The following is a 26,868-nucleotide window of genomic DNA, read 5'->3' on the forward strand; positions in this document are numbered from 1 at the left end:
CAGAAAATCAGGGACCAGTTATAAATACATTTTTCAATGTCACCATAACTTTGAATGATTGCTGAACAAATGGAGATAGGCTAAGGACTACCTACACATAACATGAGATTTTGATTTTTTTTCCCCACACAGCACTTTGAACCTTACAGCACAGAAAAGAATGCTGGAAAGGGAGTTGCTAAAATGGCTAGTAAAAAAACAATAAAAGGCAGTTTGTGTACTAATCTATATAATTAATATTCTATTGTTAAATTTACATACATACATACATACATACATACATACATACATACATATATATTCTACACACACACACACACACACACACACACACACAGATATATGCCAAATAAACACAAGGACTATAAGTTACACATTACATTGTAGTTATGTTTGTTTAAGCTTTATATGAGTTTGAGCTGTAAATTAAGTCCTATTTAAAAAAAAGATGCCCTTTGCTACCCAATAACTGAAATCATTTTGTGTGTGTATCCTGTAACTAACAATAGTTCATCCTGATACATATTTTTCAAGATGTAAAATCTTTAAATATCTATAATTGCAGATCACTATATTTGTAATCTACTACAAGTTTATTCTTATCTGAAATCTTTTTTTTCCTAAACTATTAGAACAGTCTTGATAGTCACTGTGGGGGACAGTGACAATGTCACTTCTTCTCTATGGCTCACTAAGATGGGAAAAATTCAGAATCCAGCAAATGTCTTCAGACTTTTGTGGTAAATGTAATTGAAATGTATTTGTTATAAGTTATTATATAACTACTTATGAATAATATTTGAGCAACTTCTTTAAAGAACTCCAATTTATGAAACACTGCATACATAGTTATAAGACATGAGTGAAATAAAATAGCCATTAGTGATGTATTTTTCCCCTCAAGTACAGTACTGTAGTATTTATGCATTGTAATAAGCTTTTTTTCTCATCTACTATATATCCTGTAACAATGTACATTTTGTTTACAAATAAAACTGCAAAATATATTAATTAGTTCAGCAAGAAATTGCTTCAACAGTAAGGTGCTGATTTTAACAATCCAAATGTCAATTGCAGATAAACTCAGCTGGTGAGAATGGACTAGAGAATATTATCTTCTTCAAGGAATCACAGTTTTAAAAGGACATAAAGTGGATTCAGAAGAGAGCTACTAAGGTGATAAGGGGTCTAGAAATCAAGGAGCTGAATGCAATCCTTTTCAAAAGAGAAGACTAAAATAATCACACTGCCCTTTGTATTTATTTATTTTGTGGATGTTTTTACTGTTTTTAATTGTTTCATCATTTTAGAATGTAAGCTGCTGAGAGTCACTTGGTTGAAATTTGGCAGCTACAGAAATTGAATGTCAGTAAGTAAATAAGTAAACAAACAAACAAAAGCAATCTTACAAATATCTAAAAAGCAATCACATGCATAAATGGTGAGGCGTCCTGTTTTCTCTTGAAACTGAGAACAGAAAAATGATCAGTAGGTTGCAATTAAAAGAAAATAAAGGAGATTCAGTTTGAATACTATGAAGAATTTCCAGATGGTAAGAACAGTTAAGTAGAGGAACAGATTGCTTATAATAATGCTGGGGGTTCTTTAGTTCCCCATGTGGAAGGTTTTCAAACAAGGATTGGACAGCACCCTTCCAGAGATGTGTTAGATCAGTGGTTCCAAAAGTGGGCGGTACCGCCCCCTGCGGGCCGGTGGGATGCCTTAGGGGGGCACTAAGAGGCAAGGGGGGCTGAGGCAAGAGATGCCAGAGGGGTGCTGGAGGTGGGCCCCTCACAGGGTGCAATTCACGGGTGGGATTCTACCAGTTCATTACTGTTCCCAGTAGTTGGAGAACCAGTAAAACGAGCCCCTGCCTAGCCTGCTCCTCTCCGCCTGCTCCTCCGTTCCCTGGCCAGTCAGTCCTTATTGCGCATATGTGACTTCGTGTGCATGGGCAACGATCGCTGATGGCCACAGCGGTCTAGCTACACTGAAAAAAACGTGATGGCTGGAGGTTTTTTGCAGGCACAGGGGATCAGCGCAGCACTGCAGGAGGGATTCACTCTTCCCATCCCAGAAGTGCTGCCTGCACCGAGCCGCAACAGGTCCCCACCTGGGCTGGGTCAAGCCAGCTGCAAGGTCTCCCACCGGCTGGTGAGATGGACCAGCGGCAGGGCGGTTCTCCTGGCCCGGTCCGCCACTGCCTCCGAGTCATCCAGAAAGCTCAACAAGTGACGCCCAGGGCCACGGAATGAGAGAGATGGAAAGCCGGACTTCTTCCCAGCACCACCCAGAGCCCTCTGGCAGCGGCTGGAGATAAAGCCTCCTCCGCAGGTGGGAGAAGGGGGTTCTCTCGGGGGCCAATGGTGGGGTGCGAGGAAAGCAAGACATGCACGCACCCTAGTTATACCAAGATTTCCAACAAAAAGGCAGCCAGGTTTTGAAAAGCAAAGGAAAACCTCTGGCTTTCACGCTAAATCATGGTTAGCTGAGTTAACCTAATTATCTGGGTTAGGTAACCTATTAACCATCCTGATAGTTTAGGTTTGCATTGTAAAATTACACCAAATTTTAAGTTGTTAGCCACACCTTCAGCATCTCCAGTTTACACCGGGCTAGATTTCAAGATGCATGGTAGAGTGGCATTGAGAGTTGGGCAGCAGCATTCAAAGTTCATAAATTATTATTGATCACAGAAAGAAAGGGGTATATAAGAAATATCTTCTAAAGATGGTGACATTTGTACTGTACAGTATAGTATTTTCGCGTACTCCTTCCATCTTTGTTTGATCTCCTTTCAACTGTTTACCATCCGTCCATTAGCATCCTTTACTAGCCAATTTGCTGCAAAGAATCACAAAAGTTTCTGTGCACAAGAAGGGACACACATGTCAATGCAATTCAGCAACATAAAATAAAGAAATACAAATAAAACAAATCAACAATTCACTACTAGAATCTAATCACAGATGCTTTGCCAATTCTATTCCAATGACCTGCTCTAGCAGAGTTAGAAGGGTGTGTGTGTGTGTGTGTGTGTGTGTGTGTGTGCACGCGTGCATGGCTGTCAAAACTCCAAAAAATAGGTCAAGTAGCTCTGGGGAGGCTAGTTATAAATTAGAACACTTGCTAAGCAATCAGCCATTAAGTGAGGACCACTTGTATTTCGTTTGCCAGTCACCTGGCCACAACCACTCAGTCATGTGACCACCAAACCACACCTACCCGGTCACGTGACCACCAAGCCAAGCCCAGCCAGCAAGCCATTCCCCCAGCCAGTCACGTGACCAAGCCATGCCCACCCAGTCACATGATCAGCAAGCCACACCCCCAAATTAGGCCATGCCCACAGAAATTTGACTCCCACCACTGGGTGGGGGGCACCAAGGATGAGTTTGTAGCATCAAAGGAGTGGTAGACTGAAAAAGTTTGGGAACCACTGTGTTAATAATTCCTGCACTGATCTATATGCTTTTATCTAAGTTATACAGTATATTCTGATTTTACAAAATACATATACTTTGTAGAACAGAAGGAAAAACAGAATATTGTAGCCCATTTTCTTTTATAATGATCTCAGTTTGATGAATTAGTTAATTTTTTAAAAAAATTACTAAATGACCAAATCCCAAAAACTAGCTAAACCATGAATGAAGTTCTTTGGGTTCAAGAACGTGTTATATTTTTCCCTCTGTGATAAACTTGCAATCACATGAGAATTTGATTCTGAAATAAAATTATTTGGATTTCAGCTATCTTCCTTGCCAACTGTGTATTATGGCTCTAATTCCATCAAATATGGCATGATAGCTGCTGTGATTTCAAAGCCATATGAGGCTTTTCTTTTCCACAACTATTTTATCTTAATTCAGGGGGCTGTTTCTCTGATTTATTATGATATATTCAAAACTTGCCAGATACTACTGGCTCAGCTAAGTCCCATATGACAGTATTCTAAGTTTCTATCTTATTATGCAAAGGAGTGTGAACATTATGGTGCAGCTTGCCAAAAGCAGCATATGATTTTCAAATAAAACTCAGTTTCCCTTAGAGAAGTTTTAATAAGCTAATCAGCATGTCTACTGTTGTAATGTTTCCTCAGAATGTCACATCTGAATAAGCTAAGACAGCATCTTTCACTGGATTAGCCTGTATTGGTGAAATCATAAACCTGAAAGCTTTAGCAGCAAACACCCCCTCCTCTTAACATTTGTCTTTTCCTATAAAATAAAAATTCTATACCTATATTATCTAAATCTACAGTATTTCCACAGTATGATTTTCATAACTGTAAAGAGATATCCCCTAACATACTTTGGCCCTATTCCATCCATGCTAATAACTGAGCCTGAGTGGAAATCCTGAAAAAAAATCAAGTTGTTGATTTTGTTTCATACTGTGAATTAAAGTACAAGCACACAGTGTCATTAAATACACATTGGCTTACAGTCTGAAATTGTTTCATAGCTATAAGGCAGAGTTTCAAAAAATATAACTCAACTTCCATAGAATACTTGCCCTTTCTGCATATTGCAAAAATCGCTGATTCGTTTCTTTTTTACTGAAGTCATCCAAGTACTTTTGTCGGTAAGCCAGCACTGTGTCAACGTGCGTCTTGTGTTTCACAGCAAGTTCTAGTGCTCTAGAAGAAAGCAAAACAGCAATAAGCTCATCAGGCCGAATTCAGAAACTAAAATGATCACAAATGTCTTGGTTTTATAAATATGCACACTGTATAGCAACTGCACTAAGGAAACTATTTTTTATCATAAAACAAGAAGAAACCAAGCATTAAGGCTAACAACAATTGCTTTAAATGAAAACTAGTTTCCCCATTAAATAAGTTCATATGTGTTTTCTAATTATATTAATCTATATTTTTCTGGCAAATAGTGGTCTTTGTAATTGTTGGATGGTCTAAAGAAAAGTAACAATCTTCATACCAGTGAACAATTCTGGTGAACCTTTTTGCTTTTCTGTCCCACTTTCATGGTATCTTACTAAAATGGACAATAGTTCAATTAAAAAGTATTCCCAGTTCCTACTCTTATGATTATGCACAATAAGAATATGCAAATCAGAACATTACAATCATCACAAAAATTTCCTATCCATGAAACTTTAGACTGGAAACCTTCAAATTTGGCTCTCAGCCTTCTAAAACAGTAACCAATAAAACAATTACTGCTTTGCATCAAGAAGACCTGATATTAGTACAGCTATCAGTAACATTTGTTTTCTTTGAAGGACCAGAAACGAAAACCTCATAACCAGTGGTGGGATTCAAAATTTTTTACTACCTGTGGGCGTGGCTTGGTGGGCGTGGCAGGGAAAGGATACTGTAAAATCTCCAGTCAGAGGTGGTATTTGCCGGTTCTCCAAACTACTCAAAATTTCCGCTACCGGTTCTCCAGAACTGGTCAGAACCTGCTGAATACCACCTCTGCTCATAACGTATCAGTCTTGTTGAAACTGAACATGTATAAGCTTAGGCAGTGTCAAAATGAGACACTGCTAAGAAAATCTAAGTATGTTGGGGGTTGGTATGCATTTTATCAGTTAATAAATAGCATGTTACTTTCCATTGTTAACTTATGTCACGTTCATTATAGAGTATTGCTCCATATTTATAGATATAGTATTGCTCCATATTTATAGATTGGCACAAAATCAGAAGTTTTAGAGAAGAATAAGGCTACCTTTATGATATTGGAGAGATTTCACAGGTGGCATTTTTAGCATGGAGGTTTATGTTAGGACAATCCTGAAAATCAAAATCTTTCTAAACTCAGGATAATTTCTTTCTAAGGGAATAAACCTGAAGGAGTGAAGCAGTGAGCCAAAGAACTACTACCCCCTCAAAAAATACATTTTAGGTGCCTTCCTTATCTGGGTTTTAGCCATGTGAGTAACATGCATAATCAGGAATACATGGAGCTAATGTACTGATGTTATAATCAGGTACAAAAGCTTTTTTTAAAAAAAAAATCTGTGTAACAAATTAGGGCTGGGGTCTGTGCTTCTTTATCAACATGGTATATTACAAATGTTGATGTATGTTACATCAACATATTCAATTCTGAAAGAAAAAAATAGGACTTGGAATGAGATAAAATCATGTAAGTTATCATTCAAACCAGGGTTTCTCAACTTTGGCTGCTTGAAGATGTGTGGGCTTCAACTTCCAGAATTCCCCATCGCAGAGCTGGCTGGGGAATTCTGGGAGTTAAAGTCCACATATCTTCAAACTCCTTGGTTGATAAACACTGATTTAAATTGTTAAAACCAAATCTGAACCAAGACAAAAATATATAATGTAATACATTATATAAGAACTGTATTACCTTTCCCAGTTGTATAGATTAATATTAACTTGAATTGCCTGGTAAATAAGCCCAGCTTGCAGAAGCAAAGTTTCAGCATCCTGGACATTTCCACTAAAAAGCAGAATATGAGCCATTCTTGATTCCTTTGATGGAAGATCTTTGATGGAACTGATATACTGAACTTTATCAATCTGTTGTTTTTTTAAAAAAAAAAAATGTGATAGGCACAGTAAACTTGGTTAAACTCTAGTTTTGCAATAAGTTAAATAATGCAGCAAATGCCAAGAGTCCTTTAAATTGCAACAGGTTAGCATGAAATATTATCAATCAATTGTTGAAAGTTATTAAGTAGTGAACCGTTCTACTTACCTCGCCAACTGATGCATAGGCTATTTCTGCTGTGTTCATATCTTTATTGGCTATTGCCATAGCAGCTAAACAAGCCCATAATGTTTGATCCTGAAAAGAAAATATTAAAATAACTGTTCTTCTTATAGAATATAAACATTAATCTTATGCCAACTTGATATTAATGTAATTTAACCACTTCCTAAGAATCAATGGGCTACCAATGTTCTTATACATTTATAGTGCAGTGTGTTCCCAGATGTACACATTTAATAAAGAAAAAAACTAGAATATATAAATCATGTACATAAAACACATAAAATAGTCTAACTATACTATAACTACAGAGTTATAGACTCTATAACTATAGAGTCGCTTCTCATAACATAAAGACAAACATTTAGATAGCATTATAAAAGAGAATATATGTAGCTCAGGTTTGAACTGTGGAATCCTTGGTGCTCTCTGAGATTGGTTATTTGTTTGCAGATATTTCATTACCTAATTTCATTAAGTAACATCTTCAGTGTTAGAAAGGAATGAGTTTTGCTCGCTGTTTATATATTGTAATTTGCTCTACCAGTGTTTGTGGGAATGTTGTTTTCTCTGTGGTAGTTTCTTGATAAAGCTGGTTTTTAATGCTTGTTTGTTTTTCTGAGTTGGTAATTTCTTGAGTAGGAAATGATTTGCTTCACTGGTTGTGTGGTGTTAATTCTGAAAATAATCCCTGATTATCAGGCTGTTGGAAACTAACAAGGATATTCATCATTGGTATTTATTTGCTCTCATTATAACAAATACACAATTTAATAAATGTAAGTGAATCAAAATTAACTGAGATACAGAATATTTCTATTTACTTAACTAGCATTTTTCCAGAGCAACTGGGTACTTGTGGCAGATATCTACAGTGGGATTCTACCTGGTCGGACTGGTTTTACAGAAGCAGTTGTTACGATTCTGCGCAGTTTGGAGAACCACAAATCGCGCCACTGGCTGGCTCCGTCTGCCCTCCCATTCACTCCTTATCTGCCATGTGTGCCATCCAACTTACCTGCATTGTGCCTTCGCCTAATTTTTGGTAAGTTGCTATTTTTCTGTTCCCCCCCCCACCGACCATCAGCTGTTCAGATATCAGCTGTGCCAGGTGATTTAGATTAGCTAGAAAGCAGGAAATCGTTGGATTTCTTGCTTTCTAGCTAATCTAAATCACTGTACTGCTTTACCTTCGCCCAGGAGACTTCCCTGAGGCACAGTCAGGGGTGGTATTCAAGGGGTGGAAGGGAGAAGTAGCCTGAGAGCAGAGCTGAACCTTCCTTAAGCTTCTGTTTTTCAGTGCAGACTCAGGTAGCAGACTGCAGAAAGGTAGATCTGTAAGTGAATCTGTTATTCAGTGAGCAACTCAATCTGCCTGCTTGCTTTGCCTGATTTTGTGTAAAAGTTGCTCTTTTTTAATTAAAAAAAAATCAATATTTACATACATAGTGTGTTGTGAGTTAATTTTATGAGTTTCCTTGCTGGCAAATTATATGAGTTTGCTTGCAAGCAAATTTTATGTGACAGACTCAGGCAGCTGATTGCAGACAGGTAGATCTGTAAGTGAATCTGTGATTCTGTGAGCAACTCAATCTGCCTGCCTGCTTTGCCTGATTTTGGGTAGAAGTTGCTCTTTTTTTAAATAAAAAATTCAATATTTACATAAATATTTACAAACAAGCCACATCCAGCCAATCATGTGACCACCAAGCCATGTCCAGTCAGCAAGCCATGTCCACCCAATCACATGACCACCAAGACACACCCACAAATTAGGCCATGCCCACAGAACTGGTTGTTAAGAAATTGAATCCCATCCCTGTCTATAGTTCATTATCATTCAGTAAACACAGGAAATATAAATATATAATATTGTCAGATTACTTAAAGTAATACACCTTTTGGCCCAATTTGTTCCTTGCAGCTTTCTAAGAGGATGGGGGAAGAAGAATGAAAAAGGCATGAAAGAGAGAAGGAAACTGCTCCCAATTGTCTTTATGGTATACGCAAATGAGTTAGCTACTTTAATCATTTCAAAGGGGATGCTTTCTTGTAAAGAAACCTGATGGAATGTAATATCAAGAGAAAACTATCCCTGCGTGTTCTTGTGTTTTTGCTTTAAAATAAGAGATTTACAGAAACATCATATATGATAAATATCTAGGAAACTAGAAAGGTAATAAAGAAAATATTTTTCTAAAAAAAGAACCAAATAAATATTCTTGCCATATCGGTAACCACAGAGGATCCAGCAAACTGCTCAGTTTGCTTTCTTTTTTGTATTCATTTTGCACCTGCTACAAAACTACTGTACGTGTTGCTAGGAGATGCAATGCACTAGTGCACTGTAATAAAAAGGCTATTCTTGAAGGAAGAAAGAAGGAAGTTATGATAAGCAAGCGACTATTGTATGTTCCTTTTTCTTCTATCCTTAAATGACTGTTCTTATGTACAGAAATCAGAATGCAAATAGTGTTACGATAATAGCCAAACCTACAGTTAAGCTGCTCAGAAATGCATACATAACTCTCTGGTGGCAAGTATAATCAGAAAGGCAGCCAAATATTAAAGTGTAAGAAAATGTCTCCAGTTTATTAGCAAAGAACAGAGAAACATATTTTGAAATATATTTGAAGTTGAGTACTGTTAACAGTTTGAGGCAGAGGAAAGTACAGGTAGTCCTCAACTTTGGACCACAATTGAGCCCCAAATTTATGTTGCTGAGACATTTGTTAAGTGAATTCTGCCCCATTTTACGATCTTTCTTGCCACAGTTGTTAAGTGAATAATTGCAGTTGTTAAGTTAATAACACAGTTGTAAAATGAATCTGGCTCCCCCATTGGCTTTGCTTGTCAGAAGACTGCAAAACTTGATCACATGATCCTGGGACACTGCAATTATCATAAATATAAACCAGTTGCCAAGTGTCTGAATTTTGATCATGTGACCACTGGGATGCTGCAAAGGTCATAAGTGTGAAAAACGGCCATAAGTCACTTTTTTCAGGATAGTTGTAACTTTGAATGGTCACTAAATGAACTTCTGTAACTTGAGGACTACCTGTAGAAGATACAGTATGCATAGTTTTTCTAAACAGTAGGTCCCTTTCAGTGCATCACAAGTCAGGCAAATAAAATTACCTTGGAAAGCATTTTATGATGGAGGTCTGAAGGGATTATTGCATTACTATAATCTGTATTTTAAAATGAAAGAAGTCACATGTCTCTCCCCCCATTAACCTTTTCTAAAAGTTAACATTATATTTACCTTGACAAAGCGACACAATCTGATGGCATCTTCCCATTTCAAATTGTTCACATATTCATGAAGAATAGCTGGATATGGTGAAATACTGATGTGAATAAGTGAACCATCAGCTCTTCTAATTGTTACCTGATTGCCAACAAAACTTAAGATCTGGGGACTTTTACTAAATTCACTATTGGAAAAAAAGAACACAGTTCAGAAACATTATTTTAGAATGAATGTAGGTTGGATAGAATACTGATGAAATAGACAGACAGTCCATTTAAAATAACAATTATGATTTATTTCTGAGTATGCACTGATCATGGTAAAAATAAGATTGGACACTTCACTCCAGTTCTGCTAATCTATAATTTACAGACTAAGGAATAATTTACAGCCCAATTTTTATATATTGTTTTTTTAATTGTTCAGTCCAAAAGATTTTGGAAGTTTATATTCTGAAGTGCCATATTTAATAAACTTGGCAACTGATAAGTTAGGTATTTCTCTATTATGTATAACCAATGGTTTATATGCATGTCCCTGCCCCTAAACTCCATTTACAGCCTTCAAACAAAATGGCCAATTTTGGTTATATGATTTTGGGTATATATGTAAAAAAGCTAAAAAAAAGTGTTGAAATTCTGCAAAGCAAAATGCATTTCAATTGCATACTTTATCTAAACCTCAGAAACAAAGTTAAACACAGCTAAAATTTGCTGGCATTCAATGGCCTGATTTTTGGTGTCAAAGTGCCAAAATGAGGCTGGAAATGTCTAAACTTCTGCAAGGCAAAATGCACGTATTTCTAGCCCCCACCCCCCACCCCTCCCCCCGTCCAAAATAGAGAACTGTCAGGTTTAATTTTTTTGACCAAAACCTGAAGAACTGTTAAGGTCTTCTGGCTCCTCAAATAATTTGAAATATCAGGTTGGAAATTGTTGTTTGCCTATGTCATAGAGTCTCAGTCTCCAAGATCAGATTAAAAAACATTTTATTATAGAAAGCTATCGATGGAGTATAAATCAAATAAGAAATACCTTGCATCCTTTTCATAGAGTGTTTTTGGCAAGAGATCCTTGTCTACATACACTACATTGGGATAGTACCAGACTGTGAAACGTGTATCCTGCAGACCACATAGTATGTTGCATGTGTCATTCCATGCCAGAGTATGCACCATTGTTCCTTAACAAAAAAGAAACCAAATAAACTAAATATCTGTCAACTAAACTGGATGAATAATCTATTCAAGCCTACTGCTCAAGACTGCAAATAATATCGTCAACTTTTCTCTCCTGGTATATTATTCTGAATAATATATTTCTGTTTTCAGTATAAAATGTTTACATAATTACTTGTCTTGAAAGATTAAAACAATATAAGCAAGCTGAAGTTGATTCCATGTAGAGGCTACTGAAACTTTTCATTGATTATATATGCATGTGCTCTTTTTTTCCCTTTAAATGTGCTTGCTGTTTCAGTTGCTTCTTTTTACCTATTTTTTGACTTACTGTATGACTTTTAGACTTTTAGAAGAAGCAGTAGTTGGGTAAACCTGCAAAATTTGCTTATATTCCTTCTTTAAATATCTTTACACTGTATCTTCACAAAATGATAAATATTTCAACTATGTAGATGTTGCATAAATTATGTTAAACTGGGCTCATTTTTTTTCAAGTTGGGATTTTTATTGTATTATTTATTTTCATAATGCATTTTTTCTCTGAGCTAGGTAAGCCAGATTCACATTATACAGTCATACACTGCTAACATCTGAAAACTTGCTACTGCTAAGATTTTGAGTATTGTTAAATAGGTAAATAATTCAATTCCGATCAATGATTGCCACATAGATGATGCATCACTGACTTCACTGACACTACAGGTTTGATCTTGAGGGGATCCAGAGATTAACTTACTGCAAATAAATTCTAAACAAGAAACAAAACACATTTAGGTGTTTTTGCATTACACTCTCAATGTCATTCTTTCTAAGAACAAATTATATTCTACAAATTACATATAATCAATAAAACAAATTTTAGAACACTGTTAAATTGCATGGGGGTTGGGATAAGCCAGTTCTTACCTATTTTGATAATTTTCTGTTCTTTTCCAAATCTCTTCACGGAAGTTATATAAAGATCTCTATTTTTGTCAATAAAAGCAATTTTCCTTTCATTTGTAAGACCCTTCTGATCTAAGGCAATTTCCACAATTTCTGTCTGTAACAATATTTGAATCAAAACCCATATTTGTATCAAGGCAAGATTTTTTTGCAGTATTAAAGATTTGTATTCTCAAATCTGTTAATATTGCTAGTATATAGTACAATATTATCAATTAAAAATTTACTTATGCTTACTGCTATAACAAAGTAAGAATAATTGTGTGAGAGTTGGGCAGCCATATAAATTAATGTAATTAATAAAACAGATAATTTAGAAAATATGTGTTCTTATAATACAATGGTAGAAGTAATGTAAATGCCATTGTTAGAAGATGATCTAAAGTGGGAAGTACAGATTTTCCACCTAACACATCTATATTTTATTTCTCAATCTTTCTTCCAATGGAACTAAATGTAGCTCAGAGCCACATCAAATGGGAATGGAAAGAAATTTTTTAGAAAATAAAGAATTATTAATCCACAAATTTAAAGCTACTGTATGTCGTCCTCCTTAAGTCAGAGCTACTATTTAAATATTTCACATGGATTCAGAGAACTTCATGCATGATTAAATGGGTTTTCCTCATTTCAAAAAGAAAATTCTTTTATTACTATGAAAAGATTAAAATGACATGACATGTTCCAGTTGAACATTTGTGTCATGTGATTACAGTAACAAAGTTTCATTCAAATACAACTTAGCATTTTAATGTTATTTTATAAGAACAAGAACTGTGAAAAAAGATGCCAAATTCTTAATGTTTTATTGGCTTGAGCAATATCAGCTTTGCTTCTGATCAATCACCTTGCTTCTGATTCTTACTAATAATTTTTAAAAACGTCTTCCTGCAACTCAGTCTCAGAGTAAGCATCAATGAACACAAGTGACTTCTTAATAATCATATAACACACAGGAATCTGCTCAGACTTATCTGATTTCAAACTGAAATATGCTATGATAATAGAAAATAGAATCTGGGTAAAATTTTACTCAATGCCAGTAACAGCTTAATATAAAGTAAGTATACTTTTTTCCAATATAAATACAGAAATAATAAACATTATTTACCTTATGACTAAGAGGTTTTCCATCTCCTAATGGTTTGCCAGATAAAGGTTCAAACAGATCAATAACTTTAAAAAAATAGATGAAAAAACTGATTATTATAAATATATAGATATCATATTTTCAGAGATACCTATAATGATTTATATAGTACAGAAAAGTATCAAATGGAGACCCTTCCAGATTGATTTAATAAATGCATTTAACAGTTCAAAAAAGAACACTGATAACTTTTACTGTGTAGTTGGTACAAGAGTTAAGTCATATTCTTTTGAAACATTCTTGCTAGTAATCTAGCAATTTATCTTTCTTTATCTCAATCTAGCAAACAGTAATTTCTATTCTTCTATTCTTCTTTTCAAGGGATAAAATGTTGTATAACTTTGATTCAATTTAGTATCTTCATAACTCTACCATTTTCCTAGCTGAGATGTAAATCCTCTGATGAGGAACAAAATAATGCTGAGGCACACAGGAAGGCTCAGGTCCAAGTAACAGTTGAGTATCGGGTCTCACAGTCCCTGAGTCTGGCCTCATAGATTCTAACTATAAAACCACCATCTCCTTCAAGCGGATGGTCAAAGAGCTGGAAGCTATGGTACAAATATGGGTAGACCTTAGCTGATGACTAACTGAACTTGAAATTAAGGACATAGGTCATGATGGCTTCATGTGGATCATCATATTGCACCCAGTATTTTACAGCAGACATTAAGCGAACCAGTGATCATAAAATGAACACAGTAGTTGTTAAGTGAATGTCTCAGTCATTAAATAAACCCTTATTTAGGAAAAATTGCAGTAGAGATATACAATCATGTATAATTTATAGAAAATTCAAAGGCATGGACTATTGGAAATCTCATCTTCACTTGACCCTGATATTGTAATCTCCATGTCTCATGAAGCTTAGCAACTAGTGAGAACTTAAATTCCTTTAGAATTTGGATTGCATTTTAGTTATAACCTTGTATGACTAATCTGTAACTTGAATGACTAGATAACTAGCTTTACTCAGAAGGAGTAGTGGAAATCATGAAAAATAAAGTAAAATAAAGACTCACGGTAAAGAAGGGATTTGAATATGAATTTTTATATATACACAAGCCTACAATTTTATATAATTTAAGTGGTGTTTATTACAATCATTCTATGATAGGGTGGGCAGTCTTCATGCAATACATAATATTCCTTTTACAATCCCAGAGCCCCATTAGACTGGGTACAATTGAAAAAAATGACTTTTTAAAAGAATTGCAGGAATTTTAAGGGACATTTTTTTGTTTTGTTTTTATCATGGTAGCTGATATTGGTATCAGTAGCATCCCTAGAAAACTAATCCAAGGGCCTTCTTCCAACAAGAACAATCAATTACTGATATTAAACGCCTGCAATTATTATACATATTCAAAAGAAATAGTTTACAGATGGAAAACTTAAAACTGGTATCTCTGCCATTTGGTTGAAAGATAAAAATCAGGGAAAACAGAACGTGCGCTTGTTCTGACTTGATGTGATTTGAAATGTCAGTGTTGTCAGCTTTTTGTTTATTATTTGTAATTTGTACTGAAATTTTGATTTGGTTCACATTAATTAACATGAAGTTTAAAATAAAACCCCTCAAAATTGTCTCTTTCCATATTGTTGACTTTTATGTATATATATATTTTAAAAAGGCTAATTTTCAACAGTCAAGCAATTCCATACTTATCTATTCAGATGTATGCTCTATGTGGAAACTATTTGTCAGAATATATGGGACTACAGTCTAGGAATATTATTTTAGAATTACTGTAGTACTGGACTTACCACATCTTGGCTACAAAAATCCATATGATCAATAAATAGTAGAAAAGAGTTTTCAAAAATATGTTTGTTGTCCTCTGATGGTTCTATTAAATGTTTGCATTCCAGGTATGATACCTTAGATGTCAAACTGGTGGCCCAAGGGCCTGATACATCACATGCTAGCCACACCCACCCCTGGTTTAGCAAAGGGGAAAAAAGTTGTGATACATCACATGACAACAACATGACCATGCAAGTTTGACACCCCTGCCTTAGTGGATGAGTGACCTGCAAGCTTTATTATTTTCCTTCTTTATTCCCATCACTTTCTGCTTTGCACCATGCCTCTGCCGTATAAAACAGTAAGTTGGAATGGAATGGAATGGATTTTTAAAACTAATCATATTGTAATGTCTTTTTAATTGAAGAGTAGGGTAAAGTGAATATTTGTAATAAATGTTATAAATAAAAATAATAAGTATCAATACACTGTTTTTTTATAATACATTTTGAACTACTTTAAAATACTTTCTTGGAAGGGTGATTTTGTCATCACAAGCTTAGTTGGAATGTCTTTCAAACTTCAATTTGCTCTTGGTAAATGTAGATTTGATGCTAAAGCAGCAAAGTGAAAACATTTGGGGATAAATATCTTGCTGCATGATTACAGCAAAAATACAGTGTTTTATTATGTTGATTTTATGTAATTTATACTTTAAGATTAAATAAGTGTTTAATATTTCTGCATGTGAGGTTTCTGCAGTATTATACTAATAATAATGTACAATAGACATATCAGAATGCAAAAGCATTTACAAAAATTATTAATTCTAAACACAATCTAAACTATTTGATATTACATGCCAAATCTAACTGATAATCTCATTTAAATTCAATGCAACAAACACATTGAACTTTCAAAGATTCTTCCATTTGAATATCATGACTTTCTTCAGAAGGATACAGGATATTGGTCTGTGGTCACTGGTTATATTGGCAGGAAGAAATGCTGTTATAAGAACAGGTGTTCTGATCTTATTGGTTACATATGAAAAAAGAGTTAAGTCCATTGCTAGTTTGAGCCAGCTGTGTAAACACAAGAAAGTAACTTCTAACTTCAGAAAGTTGGGATCTTTTTTTGATGCAAGTTTTCAGATTCATTGCTCAAAGCTTTTACAAAAGCTTTTATTCAAACTCTTATGATGGTAAAATTAGGAAAACTGAGGCATTAGAAACTCCAGTTTCTCAAAAAAGAATAACAAGGAATTTAAAAAGATATTTTTTTAAATTTGTTGATTATTAAAACAGACCCCAAAGGCAAAAGTGTTACCAAAAAAAGAAAGAAAAAAGAACAAGGAACACACTTCTGTACTATTATGGGATATGGTAGCTGATTCCAAACATATTATGCAATTAATATTGTTTCACAAATATTTTATTGTTTGCTTTTTAAAACAAACAGAATTGCTTTTCAGTCTAAACTACCTTTTATAAATCATTTGTTTTTTAAAAATATAAGAGATACACATGGGCATTAGATTATCATGGAGAGACATGTTTCCAAGTAGGAGATTATGTTACCATATCATCATATCTGAGAATGAATAATCTTTTCAGAAAAATATTTTAACTTTATATAGGAAGGAAATTTTTCCACATATTTTAATTAACATATAAAACATATTTTAAACATTACATTAAACGTATGTGTACACATACCTTTTTCATCAGATTTGTCCCTTATAGCTAAAGTATCACTACTCAAGGATACAGTTTGGCCATTCAGTATGTCAGTTCTCATGCCTGGAAACTTTGGAGAGGAAATTAAACGTCCCTCATAGGAATATAAGTAGATTCCTCCACCATCAACAAGAACAAAATGCCTAATTGGGGGTGAGATTATAGCCATCAATAACTTGGTTAATATTATAGTTACAATTAGTCTAATTGTTTTGTAAATTGCTTGCATTGTTTAACAAGTTTATTCCATTATTTTAATTTCTAAAATATTATGCTAGCATTTGTTTTTAGAGTTTTCTATTCTGTCAAAATAGGTGGTCTAATATTATTTTGAATAAATCCTGATTCACTTATCCAACATGCAGATATTAGCATTCAGATATCTTTACCATTTCTGAACTGTCAGAACATCATCAATTTTAATTAGTTTATTGTGTAAAGGAGTAGAATATCAGCTGACCAATTTACAGTCAGGCCAATACACATACTAATGCTCCAATTAGTTGATAGCAGTTAAATGATAAGCAAATAACTATTAAATTTCTTTTCTCTTGTTTGCTCTCTTCTCAAACATAATTTTGGATTCTCAGCATCCAAACAGGTTCTCAATGTGTAAAAAGGAAGCATATTAAGTGAGACAACAATAACATCAATCTATTCCAACTATAGATTGAAACTGGATGCAATCTTGCTTGGGAAGAAGTGAGCAACACTGGACTGGACCTGACTAAACACAGTTTTGAGACAAGACCAACTGCAAGACTTTCCAGAAAGAAGCAAGTTCTCTCCCTCCAAATAATGCTCCTTTCCCACTCCAATTAGGTAAGGATGAAAGCCTGTCACAACAAGTTAAAGCTCCAATCATCTCCAGCAGGCAATTAGGCAAATGTTAAGGCCAATATATCTTTTTGCACAAGCCACTGCCATCCTTCTCCTGCTAGGAAGATATAGCAGACATTTGTTTTAGCTCTTGAGTTACAACCAGCAAGTGACAGACATAAAATAAATAGTAGCTACCACCTACATTTAAGACTGGAGGAAGGAGGGGGATGGACACACAAATTATTGTTTCTACTCTGTAGTTCCAACCATAAGAGAAATCTGTTATTCCACAGAAAAAAGGGAGTGTCGGATTGTCAATCCGCATTGAAATAAATGCAAATAGAAATGCCTTATGGTATTTGAGTAAATTTTATTTTACCAAAATTAAATGGTCTAAACAGTCATTTAAAATATATACCTTTCTGCTTGTAAAATTAAACTGACAGTTCCTTCTTTGAGGTCAAAGATTAAAGGTGTATTCCAGTTTTTAACTCTAAAATAAAGGGAAAGCAGTACATATTTCAAACTTGTTTAAACAAAGCATTTAATGAATGTCTTCATTTATACAGAATATACAACCCCAAGAAAGCTACATATCGTAAGATTGCCAAATATGGAAAATATGTAAATACTTTTACTTGATTGAAAAACAAATTATCTAATTGCCTTTTATATTTTTCCTTTAGTTATTATAACAATATTGTTCAGTTACAGCTACTGTGATTCAAAAAATGTACATAGACACATAAGCGTATCCTACAAGAACATTGCATATTCCTTCAAAACAGCCCACATACCCATTTAAAAAGAACATCACATTAAAAAAAAGTTCAGTGATTTGGCAATAGTAATTTGCTAGGCAGATCAATTAAGAGTTCTAAAAATTCATAATTGCATTAAAAGACTTAGTTCTGTTAAGGAAACTATATGGGTTCACTACAAAGGCTTTCCTCATAGGTAACTAAGTATACCCAATCAATTCCATGAGTAATTGTGAAGAGTTTATACTGCAGTTTATTTGTTGAATTTTGTCTGCTTCTATAAATCAAACCACATCAAAATTATTACATATTTACAATTTATCAGATGATATCTCTTCAATTCTAATTACTTACGAGAATATGTAACACTGGAGAGATGTTGAAACTACTAAATGACCAAAATTCAAAGATGCTTTAATGACTCTGTCACGAAATTCCAGCAAATCCACTGCATCATTAAGTACATTACGAACCTAATAATAAAAAAGCCCATAGTTAAAGTAAATCAAATTTAAATATGTAAGTAGAGCATTTCAATTTTAATGTCAACTATAATAAATTTAAACAAATGTACCATTTCTTCAGCATTGTATTTAGCAATTAAAATACTTTTCCAGAAAAACCTTACAAGCAATTGTTTAAAAATAAGACCACATAATATATTGAGAATAAACCAAGCCAAACCAAACTAAAAGGACCCAATCCTTTTATGTAACACCTAGCTTAAAGATGACCAGAACAGAGCTGGGCATATCCTTTGAATGGAGTGTTGCAGGAGTGCTTGCAAAATATCATATCACTGAGGCAATCATATATTTTCTAAGTTTGCGCAGCTATTTCAGAAGCTCTCCCAGCTGTTTCCACATATGCATTCTTTTTGTTCTCTTCTTGTGAAATGGGTGTATTATGCATGTGAGGAGCCTCTGAAGTAGTCACTTAAGTTGAGACTGCTTAAATTGGGAATTCAAAAATAGATGCTTTGTATACTCTTATGAATTCTAAAGGACCGCTTACAAAAGACTTGCAATACTGTAATATTCAAACCACCAGATCAAGTCCTGACAAAAATATTTTCCATACATATGACATATTTTTATTTTTATTTATCAATTTAAGCACCACCTGTCCCACTCTCAAATAATTTCTAAAAGTTTAAATGGGCAAAGGATTGCATTTTAAGGAAGCTAACATGTGTAAATGTCAGTACAAATAGGCTGTGAACCTCTCCTCATTCTTAATCCTATTTCAGTTGACTTTTTTAGTTCACTAAATAAATACACCACCTACTGGAAGTTTCTATGACACAGAAGCCTTGCTAAATCTAACCTAAAACATCTCCTCCCTTCCTTGGCATTTCCCCAAATAATAATATATCCATTTTTCTTTTGAAATTTGCAATGTTTCTGTTATTGTTCATTATATTGGGATACTCTGTCACACTTCTTTGGTTTATGGAAATTATCAATTTTTCAAGGGTAGTACTCCACATTATATTCATATGGACACTCTTCTTGTATCTCTTCCTGTATCTGCACTCAACTTTCATTTTTACCAAAAAAACCCAGTGAATTCTAACCATATATAATCAATGTTCTTCCTCTGCACATCACAGAGATTTAAAATCTGGTTGGAAGAACTTACAATGTTCTGGAGTTTACAGAAATACTGTTTACAACGGATCACCAAATACTGTTTACAACTGATCACCATTTGCTGCCCCTTGAAACATTCTGGTAATAATTAAGTTTGGTAATAATTAAATAATTAAACCACTTGGAAGAGCTTTGCATAGGGATATGCAATGAGATGCGCTTACAACAAAGTATTGCTGATTTCTCCAAGACATTCTGTTTATCCCCTTGAATGGACCAATCTGGATATTCTGGAAAAGTTCACAGCATTTAAGACATTCTCTAATGCTTAATGCATCTAGTTTAGGGGTGTCAAACTGGCAGCCCGTGGGCCGGATGTGTCATGTGCAGGCCACGCCCACCCCAACTTCATGAATGGGGAAAACGTTGCAAAAGTCACATGACGGCAATGTGACATGGCGAGTTTGACACCCGTAATCCAGGTCATCACAAACCACTTTCTATTCAGTGTACTTTCAGAATAATATCACCCCAGAATACCTAGTTCAGAGCATTCTAGGCAAAAAAAGATGTAACATTCCACTGCTGGAGAGCCTAATTTTTTTGTACATGCATGTTTCTGCCTGCAGAATTTATAATCAACATTTCCTTATCACCTCTCAGCACTTGGAAGCATTTTTTTTCCTAAACCACCAGACTAATGTTAATGCAAATTAACTTTTGTGAAGAAGAATGAAGGAATGTGAGTTATTTTATTTCACCCCTCCCCTACTGCATGTGATGAATGTTGGAGGTCACTGAACTACTGGATAGTTTAGACTGGTCCAAAATCACTCACTGAACTTCCATGGCTAAGAATGGACTTAAAGATGGGTCTCCCTGGCCATAGTCCATATTGTTAAGCACTACTATATACACTGGCTCTCCAAAGAGACTCCAGTGCACATGACAATGCACAAAACCCTTGGATCTGTCTAAAACAACTATTTGTCACACTACAGATTTTCAAAATGTTAAAAAAATCACCAAATGAAATATTATTTTCTGTATTTGGCTTTGTACTGCTGGCATTAGGGATTTACTTAATACATCAGAAAAATCCTGGGAAATTCTTGAAAAAAAATCTACCTAGTTTTGCAGAAAGAATAGCTCATTTTTATATAGTTGCAAGGAACTCATGGACAACTGGAACTTACAAACTGTCTTCCTTAAGCATTTACTGGAAGTAAATTCCACTGTATCATATTATCTGGAGGAAGTTTAGCAGTTTTATAGTCTAACCTACCAGACAAATGGCTGTCCAACCTTTACTTAAAAATCTCCAATAAGCTCCCATGACTTTAGGAAGCTCCACTGCTTAATAACCCTCATGATCAGGAAATTTCTAATAACTTTTGAATCTCTCTCTCTCTCTTTCTTTGTAAAGCCTCAACCTGCTGGTTCCTGTTCTACCTTTGGGAGCCATGGAGAATAAATTCATATCCTATTCTCTATGACAATCCTTCTAGTATTGAAAGACTGTATCAAGTCTCCCCTGGATCTTGGCTTCTTTAGGCTAAACATATCAATGTCTTTTAACTATTTTTCAAAGTGATTAGCTTCCAAGCACCTTATCATCTATGTTGCTCTTCTCTGTACTCTTTCCAGTTCTCCAGGGTCCTCCTTGAATTATCATGAGAAGAACCAAATATGGTATTTCAGTGTGATCTGACCAGTGCAGCACAGAAACTCCTTTGATCTTATTAGCAATTTTTGGCAGATGTAGCACATTGCTGGCTCATGCTTAATCTGTGGTCTACAAGGACACTCACATCTTTCTCACAGTACTATTTACAAGCCAGATACCATCTATCTTGCACTGGTACGTTTTATTTTTCTTACCTCAGTACAAAACCTTATATTCTTGCTGATGAATTGCATATTGTTGGCTGGAGCTCATTGTTCAAGCTTATCAAAATCCTTCTGAAGTGTTAACAGTACTTCCCCTATCAATTTTTGTGTTATCTGCCAACTGGATGAGCATCTATCTATCCTATCACCTATGTCTTTATGAAAAAGAGAGCATTAGGCCCAGGATAGAAATGAGGTACCTATTGGATACCTCATTCCATTTGACTTGGAACCATTAAAGACCACGTTCAAGCTATGTTCTTAAACCAACTATGAATCTATCTAGTGGGATCATCCATCCCGCATATTTCCATTTTTGAAGGATATTCAACTGGATTTATTTCTGAGTAGACATGTATTAGAGGCTGGTGCATTTAAAATGTTGTAAGCAACCTTGAGGCAAGACAGGCAGCAATCAAATCAAATAAAAAAATAGCTTCAATAAAACCTTTACAGAAAGTTGACATTTGGAAAATAAAAATGGTCAGTATTCCTTAGAAAAAAACAATGATAATAAGTAAGAAGAATAGGTGAAATATTGATAAGTTATTTAATAAATATTAAAAATGAGCCACTTTTTATTTAGTAATGGCATTCTATTTACAGTAATATATAATGAAATTTATTATAAAAATAATATAAACTAGAGAGAGAACCACTACTTGCCAATACAAACTAAAGCAATCCAATATTGTATCCTGTATAACTAACATTCATATACAGATTAATAGTACACTTTAATAATAAAGATTTCATTGTACAGGTTACTCAGATATTTTTATAAGTAAAACACAATTCTAAATACAGGGTTTATCACATTCATTCATTACAATTTTATGGCTGGAAGTGAGTATAAAATATGATTTTTACCTACCAAATTTGTTTTCTGTATTTCCAGACAATGACTCATAACATTCCATCCAGTGAATATTCTTATATAACCAGCATCAAAATTGTCAAATGATTTTTAAGTGCTTAATTAGAGATTTGGCCTATCCAATATTGGGAACCAGGACGAAAAAACTTGGTCTAAATTCCTATTCTAAATTGAAATTCAGAAATTGTATATTATCTTCCAGTCCTTTGGTGTGATAATATAAGTCACTGTCTTTCTGGGGAATATAGCATATTTGCCAGATGAAATACTATTTTATACTTCTAGATCGATCTTATGGTAGACAATTTTGATAAAAACCCATTTTTAAGTAAAACTATGTATTTGGAATCTATAAATGTAACTTTAAAAAAAAAATGCTGTTGCCCCAAAATATTTTATTAAAAGATTTTAATAAAGGGCCTCTTTAATTTTTGCTGTAGCTATTTATTTAGCAATACGCAATGTAAAACTTTTCCATGGTCAAGCTTGACTGCAAGTATCCAGTAATAAAACCAGTGATCAGTATTACGCCTTGTTGAAAGCAATTATAATATCCACCAGCATTCTATAGAAATATATATTAATCAATTTAATTATGGTTTGGGAGAAAATGTGGTAATTTTCTGATTTTTAGATAAAAGAAAACAGGTATCTTTTACACTTGCCCTAAGCAAAAAAACAGTACAAAAGAAGATTCAACACTTCAGTAACAGCTGACAACACTGCAGCTGCTAAAATGGTAAACCACAGCTATACTGGATACAAATAAGATTTTTTTAAAAAAACGCAACCAAGTTTTTCAAACATGAAGTATATGTTATTGCTTCCAAAGTACTGACTTTGTTTTCAAATGTTACAAAACTATTTCCAGTATAAAAGTATTCTTTTGATTCTGCCTTTCTAGCCAATGAAAGCATCGATCCAGGCTGGAATACACATTTTAGGTACTCTATGGGACAGTCTAGATTTAAAGATTTGACTACGTTCATAAGTGCATGAACCAACATGCTCATTCCACTGGAGACACACTGAAGGCTGTTTTACCTAGCTAAATGGTAATATGTTATCCTCACGAACAATATATTATTGACTTAATAAAAGTAAATTCTTAAAATTTCAAGCCTGTTAACCATAAACATATCTAAAGGTATCAACGGTTTTGAAGAGAAAAGTTGTATTTAAAAAATAATCTACTGTTCACCAAACTTTAAATAGCCAACACATACCTCCATGGTTCTTCTCTTAGTCAATGTTATTCCAAAGTTTTTCCATACCCAGCGCTGTTCCACAACATGGGCAAAAATCACATGTCCGTTTCCACAAGCCCCAGCTAATTGTGTACCATCAGTAGACCAAGCAATATTGAATATGCTGCCAGTGTTTGGCTTCTCTAAAGCATAGGACCACTGTAAAATATTTTTTTTTAAAATAATTTAAAATTTAAATAATCCTACCTATAGTGTAGTATATAAAACATATAATAAACTTGTGTTTGTTACACATATTATACATATGATTAATAGCACTATACATATATCTATTTTATTTTGTTTTTTTAAAGCAAAGACATGAATTGCAACAAGATAGTCATAGACAAGAAAGGCGAACACTCTTTTCAATAAGGTGAACTAGGTGCACAATAAAAGCAAAACTACAATATAGATACCATTTCACACAATAGCAATTTTTATTTAATATGACATAAGAATATTGCTTTTAATGACAAACGTACTTTAAATGCAGTACATTATTATAAAAGTTTCCATTTAAGAATATTCCTATTTTTTTAAAAAAATGAAAAAGATGGCACTAGAAATACTTGAATAGTAATTGCTAAAATGATGGCACTTTCAAAATTATATTTCTTGTTGCAAGTCTTGACAGTTGAAATTTCAGGGGGAAAAATACCAATAATGGCAGAGAAAAATAGAAACATTTCATTTTAATACTAAAACATTGAAGATCAATAGAAAATTCTTTATGGGTGACAGAGGCAGGGATAATGGGAGATAAATAACTTCATTAAAACTATATAATGAAGCAGTTCATTTGGAATATGTGATTCCATTCATACTAGAAATAGCAAAACCATGGACTGAGACTTACAAGAGTCTTGTAATTAGGTTCTTATAAATGTAAGAAATATAAAGAACACATTTAATAAAGCTATGTTTCAGTTTGAAGGATGAAAAGTTTAGAAGGAAGAAATTAAAACAGTGTGAACAGATGTAAGTTAATAGAGTAATAAAATAAACAAAAAGAACAAGATGAGAAATACAACTGTATAGTTACCAAAAAAGAATGATGTGCGGGGAACAAGAAGGAAGATTGAGCCTGACATTAATACAAAATACGTTTGAGAGAATACTAATTTATTCTGATTAATAAAAACTTATATTCTCATTCTTAGTTGCCAAACCTATAGGTCAACAGTGGAAACTTTTTTAAAAAAATAACAATTAAAAATGGTGTTCAAATATACCTTTAACTATGATTTTTAAAAATCTCACATAAAATTCAATTTTTTGCATGAAGGAATGAATCGCAATGGAATGATTATTATAGTGTAAAAATATTGAATGAATGTTGCCTTGTGAACTTTTACTGTTATTAGAATATAAAATAAAGGCAACATTTAAAGCAAAAAATGAAAAAATAAAAGTCCATTTCAAAACTGTTTAGTCAATGAAACAGAGGTTGTGAAACATTTCTGTAAATATGTGGGGTGAGAAAGTTCATAGGGGAAGACCTTTCTTTGTGGTTTCCAAGCAGGGGTTTTATTGTAAGGAAATGCTATTAAACACAAAAATATTATAATACATGAAGTGGGACACACAGATCAAGCAGGGTACTTCAAAGATGTATCAATGGATAGTAATTGGGTATACAATAAAATAATATTTTAAAAAGAGCTACTACTCTATTTTCCCCACAAATAGGATTCTGTTGCCTAAAAGGATCCTCAAGTGCACAGGGAAAATAGATAATAATCAAATAGTGTTACATAAATCTTTCTAACTTAAGAAGTCAAAAATTGTACTAGTGAAACCAGGATTTATTCTTTTTTTGGACGAATTAAAAAGAATGCATTATATCACTTACATATATAGCAGTATATACAAATACAATCACATCTTTATATTTCATTTAACAACTCAGATAAATCATATGACCATGTTCTCCCTTAAATTACCTAGAAGAATTATGTAACTGCTGTTTATTTTGTGCATGAAAGCAATATAAGAAAAGCTATTTTCTATGACAAAAGACCAAAAGGTGTTATTGTTACAAAAACAGTCAAAACTGCCGCTCTCAAGCACAAACTGGCAAACAAAACTGAGTGAAATAAATTACTGTGATTATATCTTACTGTTAAGAAATTTCTTTCATTGTTCAATCAAAATGTATTTTGTATTGTATTGATATATAGTATACAGTAGCAGAAAACCAGTTTGCTATCTTCTATAAGACAATCCTTCAGTATATAAGAGAAAAATATGGTGGGTTTTTTTTGCAGAAAATTCACTTTGTTTAAAAAAAGAAAATTCACTTTCTTTCATGTAACAAACTTCATTTTTGTGGAATATTGTGTTAGTGGGGTCCATCCCTTTTTTTCCCTGCCCCATTCCTGTGCAGTGAAAATATAAATCTGCCTGTTTCTTAAGTATTTTAGATGACTGGCAAATATATCTGGGTAACAACTGCATGATTGATTCAACTTTGTACAATTGGATTGAAGATGAACTTCAAAAACTTGCTAAATTCATCATGGAAAGGCCTTCTTTATTAGATTACTTCTAAAAGTTGACAGTGAAGTGCCAAAAGCTCTCCCAGAGAACCAGAGATAGCTATCTCAGTTAAAACCAAAGTCTATTCTTCCAGAAACAGATTTCCTGCTATACCAGATAGAGAACTTAATATAAAACAGATGCAAATGCAAGGGTTTTTAAAAACTGTGCTTATATTTGCTGTACTTTCTCGATTGGTCTAAGATAATTCTGAGGACTCACATGGTATAGAGCTGTGATGGTGAACCTTTGGCATGTGTGCTGGAAGTGGCACACAGAGCCATCTCCGCCGGCACGCAAACCGTTGCCCCAGAGCAAGTCTACTGAGCATGTGCGCGCGCTGCCCACCAGCTGATCATCGGGTAGCTGCCATGCATGTGTGAGGGGGCAGGTGTGTGTGGGAGACATGTG

At 34.1% G+C, this 26,868-nt stretch overlaps 1 protein-coding gene across 6 annotated transcripts in view; it reads right to left on the reverse strand.

Annotated features, from left to right (window-relative positions):
- Positions 1-26,868, reverse strand: part of IFT80 (intraflagellar transport 80) — a 53,947-nt gene that overhangs the window by 1,533 nt on the left and 25,546 nt on the right. For 5 of the 6 annotated variants that reach the window (XM_087933357.1, XM_087933358.1, XM_087933359.1 and 2 more), the window contains 11 exons: positions 23,896-24,075; positions 18,665-18,783; positions 17,968-18,042; positions 16,707-16,870; positions 13,203-13,267; positions 12,053-12,188; positions 11,001-11,148; positions 9,979-10,150; positions 6,696-6,785; positions 6,345-6,517; positions 4,519-4,642 (listed from right to left, as the gene is read on the reverse strand). In XM_087933357.1, coding sequence (XP_087789483.1) covers positions 4,519-4,642; positions 6,345-6,517; positions 6,696-6,785; positions 9,979-10,150; positions 11,001-11,148; positions 12,053-12,188; positions 13,203-13,267; positions 16,707-16,870; positions 17,968-18,042; positions 18,665-18,783; positions 23,896-24,075 — 1,446 coding nt within the window. The remainder of the gene's footprint in view (positions 1-4,518; positions 4,643-6,344; positions 6,518-6,695; positions 6,786-9,978; positions 10,151-11,000; positions 11,149-12,052; positions 12,189-13,202; positions 13,268-16,706; positions 16,871-17,967; positions 18,043-18,664; positions 18,784-23,895; positions 24,076-26,868) is intronic. The other variant, XM_087933361.1, reaches the window with a different exon arrangement.

This window comes from Pseudonaja textilis, chromosome 4 (assembly GCF_049901715.1).
Source record: "Pseudonaja textilis isolate UNSWEBS1 chromosome 4, rPseTex1.2, whole genome shotgun sequence".
Classification (NCBI taxonomy): Eukaryota; Metazoa; Chordata; class Lepidosauria; order Squamata; family Elapidae; genus Pseudonaja; species Pseudonaja textilis.